The sequence below is a fragment of the Rhinopithecus bieti genome, unplaced genomic scaffold, assembly GCF_001698545.2.
Source record: "Rhinopithecus bieti isolate Rb0 unplaced genomic scaffold, ASM169854v2 scaffold_8783, whole genome shotgun sequence".
Lineage (NCBI taxonomy): Eukaryota > Metazoa > Chordata > Mammalia > Primates > Cercopithecidae > Rhinopithecus > Rhinopithecus bieti.
The window spans coordinates 2,231,760-2,244,375 of NW_016806197.1; the positions used below are offsets into that span (position 1 = coordinate 2,231,760).

General features: G+C 39.3%; 1 protein-coding gene across 1 annotated transcript in view; it reads left to right on the top strand.

Annotated features, from left to right (window-relative positions):
* Positions 1 to 12,616, top strand: part of NRF1 (nuclear respiratory factor 1) — a 156,135-nt gene that overhangs the window by 61,161 nt on the left and 82,358 nt on the right. The window contains exons 3-4 of the mRNA XM_017875098.1: positions 4,523 to 4,637; positions 10,963 to 11,089. Coding sequence (XP_017730587.1) covers positions 4,523 to 4,637; positions 10,963 to 11,089 — 242 coding nt within the window. The remainder of the gene's footprint in view (positions 1 to 4,522; positions 4,638 to 10,962; positions 11,090 to 12,616) is intronic.

Below are 12,616 nucleotides of genomic sequence, written 5' to 3' on the forward strand. Positions count from 1 at the left end.
AAAAAAAAAAAAAAAAAAAAAAGAAAAGAAATAAAAGAAATAAAAAGTACAGATGTGATTGAAATTCTCAGTAGAACTCTTTTAAATCCTGCTCCTTTCCCTCCCTCCCTCCACTGGGGTAACCAGTATTCTAGATTTGGTCTTTGTCATTCTCTTGCATTTGTCTATATTTGCTGTTATGTGTCTGTATGATTAAACAATACTTAGCATTGTTTTGCATGTGTTAAATTTTATATTAATGGTATCACTCTGATACTATGTTTCTGTAATATGTTTATCTCATTCAACATTTTTCTGAGATTCACTCATGTTGATAATGTGGCTGTTTTTATTTTAACTGTTATTTGGTGTTCCATTCATTATCTGAATATTTCTTTCTCCGTTGTTGTTGTTTTTTTGAGATGGAGTTTCACTCTGCTGCCCCGGCTAGAGTGCAGTGGTGTGGTCTCAGCTCACTGCAGCCTCTGCCTCCTAGGTTCAAGCAATTATCCTGCCTCAACCTGGAGTAGCTGGAACTACAGGCACACACCTCCATGCCTGGTTAATTTTTGTATTTTTAGTAGAGATGGGGTTTTGCCATGTTGGCCATGCTGGTCTTGAACCTCAAGTGATCCGCCCACCCCAGCCTCCCAAAGTGTTGGGATTACAGGCATGAGCCACGGCATCCAGCCTGAATATTTCACATATTGGTAGATACTCAGGTTGTTTGTAATTTTTTCTATTTTGACAATGTACCACAGTAATACATTTTACATTGTGACCCAGAATAAATGAATACACATATAGCCAAAACTACAATTTTTAATGAGGTAATACCCCTACTGCAAATTATATACTCTGCGATATGTTCTACTCTGTTCTATTTTATTAGAAAAAAGTGCACTCGACTGGGCACGGTGGCTCACGCCTGTAATCCCAGCACTTTGGGAGGCCCAGGCGGGTGGATCACCTGAGGTTGGGAGTTCGAGACCAGCCTGACCAACATGGAGAAACCCCCGCCTCTACTAAAAATACAAAATTAGCTGGGCATGGTGGCACATGCCTATAATCCCAGCTACCAGGGAGGCTGAGGCAGGAGAATTGCTTGAACCTGGGAGGCGGAGGTTGCGGTGAGCCGAGATCGTGCCATTGCATTCCAGCCTGGGCAACAAGAGTGAAACTCTGTCTCAAAAAAAAAAAAAAACAAAACAAAACACTCATGAGCCACTGAAAGGTCACACTAGCTGTAGCTTGAAAAGTACTACTGGAGGATATACCCAGGAGGGGAATTGGAGAGCCAAAGATGTCCATTTTCAACTTTACTAGATATTGCTAAATGTCTTTCCAAATCGTGTTCATTTACATCCCCACAAGCAGTGTGCTGTAATGCCTGTTGCTTCTCATTCTCACCATTGGTGTTACCAGTCTTTTTCATTTTTGCCAATCTGGTAGGTATGAAATGGCATCTCAGTGTTGGTTTAATTTGCATTTTTGAGCAAGAGGTTCCAGCCAGTGCAGTAAGACAAAGTAGAGCACCATTTTCGATCTTTATTGACTTCTCAATTTTCTTTATTTGCCTATTTCCTGTTTATACCTTTGCCCATTTTCCAACTCAGTTTTTTGGTCTTTTTTCATATCAATTTGTAAAAATTATTGATATATATTTTGCATTCCTTTCCCAATAATATGTAATATGTAATTATTGTAATATTACATTTAATATTACATATTATGTAATCTGGGAGGCGGAGGTTGCAGTATGCATTTTTATGCATACATAAAAATAATATGTAATTATTTTCTCCCAGTTTGTTGCCCACCCCATTTATTTTATTTTTTTGTTCATGAAGGTTCTTATTTATATTATTGTGAAATTTATTAATCTTTTACCTTATGGTTTATCTTTTTGGGATTTTGTTAAAGAATTCTTCTTAACTCTGACTTTGTAAAATATACTAGTTTATTGTAGAAACTATAATTTTTTCAAATTTTCATTTTTAAAGGTATTTATTGATTTATTAGAGATAGGGTCTCAGTCTGCCCCTCTCTTGCCCTCCCTACTCCTCTTTCTTTTTTTGATACGGAGTCTTGCTCTTTCACCCAGGCTGGAGGGCAGTGGTGTGATCTCAGCTCACTGCAAGCTCCGCCTCCCAGATTCAAGCGATTCTCCTGCCCCAGCCTCCTGAGTAGCTGGGACTACAGGCATGCACCACCACGCCCAGCTAATTTTGTATTTTTAGTGGAGATGGGGTTTCATCATGTTGGTCAAGCTGGTCTCAAACTCCTGACCTCAGGTGATCCTCCCGCCTCAGCCTCCCAAAGTGCTGGGATTACAGGCATGAGCCACTGCGCCTGGCCAGAATTTGAGTTTCATGAGTATATACATTTTTAAAATTTATTGAATGTATACTTGGATTTGTACACTTCATTATATGCAAATTTTACCTCAAAAGAAAAAAATTGTAAAATATTGAACTCTAGCTGATGCTGTGCCTGCTGAAGTATTTAGGGGGATCATATTGATATTCGCAGTTTGCTTTGAAACACATTGAAAAAACCTCAATGTGAGTTGATGAATGGATAGAAAGATGGATAGATATGTATAATAAGATGTTAAAATTCAACTTTGCACATATGTTTTGAAGTTTTTATAATAAAATATTGGACTCCTACAACTCAGCTGCAAGAAACCAAATAACTCAATATAAAAAATGGGCAAGGGACTCGAATAGACATCTCTGTAAAGAAGACATAAAATCACCAACAGGTTAGATGCTCAACTGTCATCAAAAATATAAAAGATAACTGGTGGCGGTGAGGTCATAGAGTAACTGGAACCCTTATATACTGTTGGTGGGAATGTACAGTGGTCCAGTCGCTATGGAAAACAGCATGGAGATTCCTCCAAAAAATTAAAACTAGAATTACCATATATGATCCTGGCGTCTCACTTCTGGGTATTTATCCAAGAGAATTGAAATCAGGACCCCAAAGAGATATCTGCACTTCCTTGTTCATTGTTGTGTTATTTACAATAGCAAGATGTGAAAATAGCCTAAATGCCCATCGGTGGATGAATGGCTAAAGCAATTGTGATCTGCATGTACAATGGAACATTATTCACCCTTAAAAACACAAGGGAATGCTGTCATATGTGACAACGTGGTTCCACCTTGGGGATATTATGATAAGTGAAACAAACCTGTCATAGAAAGACAAACACTGCATGATTGTACTTATAGAAGGTATCTAAAATAGTCATAGAAACAGAGGAGAATGGTGGTTGCCAGGGTCTGGGATGAGGGACAGATGGGGAGTTGCTCTTCAGTGATACAAGGGGAATAAGTTCTAGATAGCCGTACAACATTGGGCTTATAGTTAGCAATGATGTATTGTACACTTTACATTTTAAGAGAGTAGATAACATGTTGAGTGTTCTCACCACAATTTTGAAAAATAAATAAAATGTTGGGAAATGCAGCAATAAAATTTTTTCCATAACAGCTATTTATGATGGAAAGAAAGGGAAAAAGCAGTCATTTATTTTTTATTTGCTTTGAGGTTCTTTAGAGGGGTTTATTTAAGTCAGGCTGATTATACTACTAACAACATGTAGAAAAGTTCATTTAGGTTTACAGGGAGGCTTATTTTATTTGAGCCACTTAGAATATATATGCCAATATACAGATGAGCAATTAAATTTAATTTTTATTTAAGCCTTTTACAAGATTCACAAGTAAAGATAAAGGTAACATGCCTTTTAAAAAAGATTGTCTTTGATATGTTGAGGTCCCAAGAATCAGAGACTTCAGCAGTTCCTTAGAGTCTACCCTCCATCTACCCTTCAAAAGACAAAACAAGGCATTATACATTAGTTTCAGGGCAAGCCAGACTAACTTTTATTAACATTTTCTCAGAGTGGGAAAGTTATCTCTTTTCTGCCAGAATGCCTTCATCAACTTGACCTTGTGTTGAACATCTCCATTTTTGGCACAATTCCCAGATATACAAGAAAATTTTTTCAATTAAGATGGTATTCATTCAGATACTCCTTTAGGTGTTGTTGGAGTTCCAAATGTGAGTGATTATCTCCAACTTCCTTAACTTGGCAGTGTCTTGGAGTAATGGAAACAGGGACACAGGGATAGAAGTAAAATCTGTAAATTTTTTCAATTTTGGCAAGCTTTTCCTCTTAGTGCTGCAATTTTTCCTAGCACCTCTAAGAATATTGCCTTAACAGTATGGGCATGCTGGCAAAACAAAGCAAAACAAAAACAACATTATACAAAATTCAAACTGGTGTGTGGTGGGGAGGTGTAAGTCATTTGCTTTTTTATAAGATTCATTATGTGTTTTATTGGTAAATCACAATATGAATCATGTTAAACAATAGTGAAGTATACTGGTAATATCAGGACCATTCTGTATTTACTGACAACATATTGGGAAAGCAGTGCTACCTTTTTTGTACCTTTTTAATTGTTTCTGTCTTGAACAGTTTACAGGCAGCTGCCTAATCTCAGCACATACGTTATTATTTCAGGTCCTGTGGGAATGGCCGCTGCTGCTGCTGTGGCAACAGGAAAGAAACGGAAACGGCCTCATGTATTTGAGTCTAATCCATCTATCCGGAAGAGGCAACAAACACGTTTGCTTCGGTGAGGGCTCCCTTATCCGTATTATTACTATTCCTCAAATACTTCCTGTGGATGACAGACTTAGAACATATATGATTAGGTTTGTCAAGGATGCTTGGTTTGATTCCTTGATGACAGATGTAGACTTAAAAGTATTCTTACAAAATTAAATACATGAAAACAAAGAAATATGATTTAACAGATATGTAATATCACATTAATCCATTCAGAAAAGTTGTATGCCTGCTATGTGCAAGCCATTGTTGTAGACATTGGGCATAGAAGAGTGAACAAAACAAATTGCTTTAGAGAGCTTGTATCCTGCTAGAAGGGGGAAAGAAAAAAAACAATGTGCAATATGTCAGGTGATGATAAGTGCAATGGGAAAAAAAATACAGTGGAGTAAGGAAAATAGAAAAGTCAGGAGGTAGGGAGATATAGTCATTTTTCTCTTTTATGAGGATGGTCTGGGAAATGCTTTTTGATAAGGCAGCCTTTGAACAGAGACTTGAAGACGCTGAAAGAGCATACACGTTGATACTGAGGGGAAGAACATCTCAGGCAGGGGGAGTATCAAGAACAAAGACCCCAAAGTGGGAACGTGGTAGTTGTTTTTGAGGAACAACCAGGGAGATATGAGAAGATGTTTGGAGTAGTAGAGAAGAGCCACTCCAGGAGATCTTTTTTTTTTTTTGATAGATGTGGTCCTGCTATGTTGTCCAGGCTGGTCTGGGACTCCTGGCCTCAAGCAATCCTTGTGCCTCATCCCCAAAATGCTGGGATTACAGGTGTGGGTCACTGCACCTGGCCTAGGAGATCTTATAGTCCAATATCAGGGGCTTGACTCTTACTCTGAGTGAGATGAGATGTCAGTGTAGGCTTTTGACTAGAGCAATGGTATCATCTTACTTACATTTTTAAAGCATCACTCAGGCTACAGTGTTGAGAATAGAATCTGGGGATGCAAGAATGGAATCAGGGAGACCAATTAGGTGGTGATTATAGTAATCTAGGCCAGAAATGATAGTGTCTTAAAATCAACTAGATGTATTTCAAAAGTCAACTCATCATGATTCGTTGACGTGGAGTGTGCGAGAAAAGAAGGAGTGCAGGGTAATTTTTGGTCTGATTACTAGAAGGATTGTGATGGCATTTACTGGAGAGGGAGCAAGCATGACAGTGAGGGTGAGACAGAATCAGGAATTTGGTTTTGGACATGGTAAGTTTGTGATGCCTCTAACCATTAAGTGGAGATACAAAATAAGCAGTTGGATATGTGAGCCTGGAATTCAAATGAGAGGCCTTAGCTGAAGATGATATAAGCATGTAAGTAGTATTTAGAACTAGGAGACTGGATGAGGTCACTTAGGCAGGGAGTATGGACTGAGGCCTGAAGCGCTCCACCTTTTGGAGGTTAGAGAGATGAAAGGAGCCAGCAAAAGAGTCTAAGAAGCAACCAGTGAGTCAGGAAACAAACCAAGAGAGTGGTATCCTGGAAACCAGGTACAAAAAGTGTGTCAGGAAGGAGAGCATGTGGTCAGCTATCAAATGCTTCTGACGGGTTGAAAAAGATGCCAACTGACCATTAGATTTAGTAACATGGAGTTCACGATTGAAGTTGACAAGAGTGTATTCAAAGGAGCAGTAAGGGTGAAAAGATTGGAATAGCTTTAAGGGAGAATGGAGAGAGGAGAATTAGAGACAGTGAATATAAACCATTGTTTCAAGGAATTCCATCAGATTTCTTGTTTGGTAAGTGGTCCTTTGCTCACACATTTCAGAATTATGAAATGTAGAACTTTGAAATCATCTCCCATGATTTCAGAGGGAAGAGGCTGTGTTTCTGTTTCATCCATTGTTACTATGTTTTAAAAACCTGTTTTTGGGTTGATGGGTGCAGCAGACCACCATGGCACAGGTATACCTTTGTAACAAACCTGCACATTCTCTACATGTATCCCGGAACTTAAAGTAAAATAATTTTTTTAAGCCGTTTTCAGCTGGGCCCGGTGGCTCACACCTGTAATCCCAGCACTTTGGGAGGCCAGGGTGGGCAGATCACCTGAGGTGGGGAGTTCAAGACCAGCTCGGCCAACATGGTGAAACCCCATCTCTACTAAAAATACAAAATATTAGCCAGGCATGGTGGCAGGCGCCTATAATCCCAGCTAGTTGGGAGGCTGAGGCGGGAGCATAACTTTAACCCAGTAGGCGGAGGCTGCAGTGAGCCCAGATTGCACCACTGCACTCTAGCCTAGGCGACAGAGTGAGACTCCATCTTAAAAAAAAACTGTTTTCATTTCATCCTCACTTGTGAAATACTGTAGGACTGAGAATAATTGTTTATATCACAATGAAAATCTGAAGCTACAACGTTTTAAAAGCATAGGTATACCTTGGATATTGCAGGTTTGGTTCCAGACAATAAAGCAAGTATCACATAAGTCACAGAAATTTTTTGGTTTCTCAATGCATAAAAAAGTTATGTTAACACTCTACTCTGTTAAGTGTTGCAATGGTATTATGTCTAAAAAAAAAGCAATGTACATACCATAATTTTAAAATCCTTTTTTTTTTTTTTTGGAGACAAATTCTAGCTCTCTTGTCCAGGCTAGAGTGCAGTGGTGCGATCATGGCTCACTGCAGCCTCCATCTCCTGGGCTCAAGTGATCCTCTCACTTAGCCTCCCAAGTAGCTGGGACAATAGGTGCATGTCACTATACCTGGCAAATTTTTTCTTCTTTTTATGAAGACGGGGTCTTACTATGTTACCCAGACTGGGCTTAACCTCCTGGGCTCAAGCAATCCTCCCGCCTCAACCTCCCAAAGTGGTGGAATTACAGGCGTGAGCCACTGGGCTTGACCACTAAAACACTTAATCGCTAAAAAGATGCTAATGCTCATCTGAGCCTGCAGTGAGTCATCATCGTATTGCTGGTTGAGGGTCTTACCTCGGAGTTGATGACTGCTGACTGATCGGGGTAATTGTTGCTGACGGTTGGGGTGGCTGTGGCAATTTCTTTTTTTTTTTTTTTTTTTTTTTTTTTTTGAGACGGAGTCTCGCTCTGCGGCCCAGGCTGGAGTGCGGTGGCCGGATCTCAGCTCACTGCAAGCTCCGCCTCCCGGGTTTACACCATTCTCCTGCCTCAGCCTCCGGAGTAGCTGGGACTACAGGCGCCTGCCACCTCGCCTGGCTAGTTTTTTGTATTTTTTAGTAGAGACGGGGTTTCACCGTGTTAGCCAGGATGGTCTCGATCTCCTGACCTCGTGATCCGCCCGTCTCGGCCTCCCAAAGTGCTGGGATTACAGGCTTGAGCCACCGCGCCCGGCCTGCTGTGGCAATTTCTTAAAAATAAGACAACAAATTTTGCTGTATCGATTGACTCTTTCTTTCATGAACGATTTCTCTGTAACATGTGATGCTGTTTGATAGCATTTTACCCACAGTAAAACTTTCAAAATTGGAAAATTAATCCCCTCAAACTCTGCTGCTGCTTCATCAATTCAGTTTGTGTCATATTCTAAATCTTTTATTGTCATTTCAACAGTATTCATAGCATCTTCATCAGGAGTAGATTTCATCTCAGGAAATTGCTTTCTTTGCTCATCAATAAGAAGCACCTCTCATCCCTTCAGATTTTATCATGATATTGTAGCAATTCAGTCCCATTTTCAGGGTCCACTCTTAATTCTGGTTCTTTTACTTTTTCTACTGCATCTGCAGTTACTTCCTCCACTGCAGTGTTGAACTCCTTAAAGTCATGCATGAGGCTTGGAATCAAATTCTTCCAAACTTCTATTAATGTTGATAGTTTGACCTCCTCCCATGTACTTGTACATGAATTACAAGTACTCTTAATGGCATCTTGAATGGTGAATCCATTCTAGAAGGTTTTCAATTTATTTTACCCAGATCCATCAGAGGAATCATTATAGCAGCTGTATCCTTTCAAAATGTATTTCTTACTTAATAAGACCTGAATGTTGAAATGACTCCTTGATCCATGGGCTGCAGAATGGATGTTGTCTTAGCAGGCATGAAAACAGCGTTAATCTCCTTGTACATCTCCGTTAGAGCTCTTGAGTGACTAGGTGCATTGTCAATGTGCAACAATAGTTTGAAAGGAATTTTTTTTTTTCTGAGCAGTGGGTCTCAACAGTGGGCTTAAAATAGTCCATAAACCATGCTGTAAACAGATGTACTACCATCCAGGTTTTATTATTCTGTTTACAGAGGACAGGCAGAATAGATTTAGCATGATTTTTAAAGGACCCTAAAGTCACTAGCTGCATTAGCCCCTAACAAGAGAGTCAGCCTGTCCTTTGAAGCTTTGAAACCTGGCATCAACTTCTCTCTAGCTAGGAAAGTCCTAGATGGTATCTTCTTCCAATAGAAGGCTGTTTTGTCTACATTGAAAATCTGTTGTTTAGTGTAACCACTTAGCTAGATCATCTGGATAACTTGCTCCAGCTTCTACATCAGCACTTGCAGCTTCACTTTGTACTTTTATGTATTGGAGATGGCTTCTTTCCTTGAACCTCATGAACCAACCTCTGAAAGAGTCAGGGCTTTGCTCTGCATTAGGCTTTGGCCTATGGGATTGTTATGGCTGGTATGATCTTTTATCCAGACCACTAAAACTTTCTCCATATCAGCAATAAAACTGTTTTGCTTTCTTATCATTTGTGTGTTCATTGGAGTAGCACTTGTAATTTCCCTCAAGGACTTTCCTTTGCATTAACAACACGGCCAACTGTTTGGCACAAGCGGCGTTGCTGTCAGCCTGTCTTGGCTTTTGACATGCCTTCCTCACTAAGCTTAGTCATGTCTAGCTTTTGATTAAAAGTGAGAGATGTGCGACTCTTCCTGAAACTTGAACACTTAGAGGCCATTATAGGGTTATCAGTTGGCCTAATTTCAAAACTGTGTCACAGGGAACAGGAAGGCCTGAAGAGAGGGAGAGAGGCAGGAAACAGTTGATCAGTGGGGCATTCAGAACACACACAACATTTATCGGTTAAGTTTGCCGTCTTTTGTGGGCACTGTTTGTGGTGTCCCAAAACAATTAAAATAGTAACATCAAAGATCACTGATCACAGATCACTATAACAGATTATAATCATAATGAAAAAGTTTGAAATATTACTAGGGTTACCAAAATGTGACACAGAGACATGCAGTGAGCACATGCTGTTAGGAAAATGGCGCTGATGAACTTGCTTGACATAGGGTTGCCACAAACCTTTGTTTTAAAGAAAGATCCCAAACTGTGTCTGTGAAACACAAAGTAACAAAGCACAATAAAACTAGGTATGCTTGTAGTACTTTTGAACAAAATTATCTCAGTGAGATATAAACAATATCAATAAAAGGTAGTAAAAGCAAAGCATTTGAGCCCCTTTTATTAAGCATGGAGATGATACAATAAATTTTGTAAGAGCACATCTTGGTTGTAATTTTTTTTTTTGAGGCAAAGTCTTGCTCTGTTGCCCAGGCTGGAGTGCAGTGGCACCATCTTGATCCACTGCAACCTCCACCTCTTGGATTCAAGCAATTCTCATGCCTCAGACTTCCAAGAATCTAGGATTACAGGCATGTGCCACCAAGCCTGGCTAATGTTTTTGTATTTTTAGTAGGGACGGGCTTTACACCATGTTGGCCAGGCTGGTCTCGAACTCCTGGCCTCAAGTGTTCCGCCCGCCTCGACCTCCCAGAGTGCTGGGATTACAATAGAAATGAGCCACCGTGCCTGGACAGTTGTAATCTTTATAATTTTAAGTAGTAGTAAGTGGTGTTATCAGATCAAGAAGAATGATACCATGTTCCAAATTGTGTCGTGGTTATGTCCCAAGGCAAAACCTTCAATTGAGCCTTCTATCAGTAGTCTTTAAGAAAAAGGCGGTGGCTCAACCCTGTAATCCCAGCACTTTGGGAGGCCGAGATGGGCGGATCACGAGGTCAGGAGATCGAGACCATCCTGGCTAACATGGTGAAACCCCGTCTCTACTAAAACTACAAAAAACTAGCCGGGCGAGGTGGCAGCGCCTGTAGTCCCAGCTACTCGGGAGGCTGAGGCAGGAGAATGGCGTGAACCCGGGAGGCGGAGCTTGCAGTGAGCTGAGATCCGGCCACAGCACTCCAGCCTGGGTGACAGAGCGAGACTCCGTCTCAAAAAAAAAAAAAAGAAAAAGGTATGTACATATTTCTGCTGATCCCCTTTTCACATTTTACGTAAAAGAAAGCATATCTGATCAGAATAAACTGTCTTAAGTCATTTGTGTCTATGTCACTATAATTTCCATCTTTTTAGAACTGTTTTTATTCTTGTTTCCTTTTCTGATTCAGGAAACTTCGAGCCACATTAGATGAATATACTACTCGTGTGGGACAGCAAGCTATTGTCCTCTGTATCTCACCCTCTAAACCTAACCCTGTCTTTAAAGTGTTTGGTGCAGCACCTTTGGAGAATGTGGTAAGTCACAACCAAGCTGTTCTCGCTTGCCCTTTGTTTTCTGTCAGCTGCTTCCATTCTTCTGATCCTCTGTCAAGAATAACAGTTAGCATTTCTGTTACCCCCTAATTCAGGCATGGGAGAGGGGACTAGTTTTCAGATTGCTTTATGCATATCAAAACAAAATGATCATTACTGTTTTTACTTCCTGTGTCAAGGTATTTTACCTGTGTCAAGGTATTTTACCTGCCCAGATGCAATGGGGAGCCAGGGGAAGTGGGGAGGGGAGGGGGAAACAAGGGGTTTTGTTTGTTAGGAAACAATGCAGGATTTTGTAAGAAAATTACTGATTTATATCAGAAACAAAATAGTAGATAATTCCAAGGTGTCGATTTCCTAAGGGAAACCTGGGGGGCATTTTATTGATTAGTTATTTGAGTTACATATTTGAAATCTCTTACATTTATCAAAGAATTGATTTAATACTCTGCTGCAAATATAGAACTATATTTGAACATTTTGATTGTATAACTATCCAGAGCTAATTTTATAAAAATAGTCTTTTGCCCCCGCATACTTATACAATAGGAACTATTCCTTCTTGGGCCAAATTAACTTTGAATCAGTGGAGTAATGATCTGTCAAGATTTAAATTGCATTTTGTTTTTATTAGGATAAAATTTATTTGCTTAAAATGACATTTATTAGATGTCTCCCATATTGAATAAAGGCATTTTTTGAGTTCAGAATTAGTAATCAATTGATAGAAATTCTGTTTGTTGTATTTTTTTTTTAAACACCATCTTCCCATCCCTGAAATGTTGTGGGTATTTCTTAACATTTTGAGTTTTATTTTGAGTTTTCCAAAATTCCTGAAGCCCTACAGTGAGGATGTGTTAGGACTTTTCCTTAGAAGAATATAGTAGAAGGCTCCTACTTCAAAATGGTATCTGAGAAATAGCCTTTACTGTCACACTGTTGACAAACATGAAATCTGGACATATCTTCTCTTCTTTAGTACCAAAAATCTTAAACAATACTGCTGATAGTAGTAAAGATGATGCAATCTATGAAAAGATTCATCTAGAAGACTCAGAAAATACTTTAGAAAATTACTCACTACAAAAACATTTTTTTAAGTTTTGCAAAACTGTTGGAGTCCCTCATAGAATACAAGAAGATATAGACTCTGTTAAACAGGATACACTAGACTGAGATAAAAAACATTTTACCTTTGACTGCCATTGATAAATACAGGTTAGGAACTACAAGTACCAGTAAAATTAGAAGCAGAATATATCTTCCAGAGCACTGAAGAAAAAAAATGAAACCAAGTCTCTGTATAAAAGATAGAAACAAGGAAGGAAGTTTTAAAAACTAAAACACATAGTCTAGAACACAATAATACAAGTGAGGCCAGTTAATTCTGCTATAAAACATACATATAAATGGGTTAAACTGTTTTGTTAAGGGCATAGATGTTCTTTCAGGTTGGAACAACAATCCAAATCAAACCTGTCTCTATTCAGTGTATATGTCATACTCACA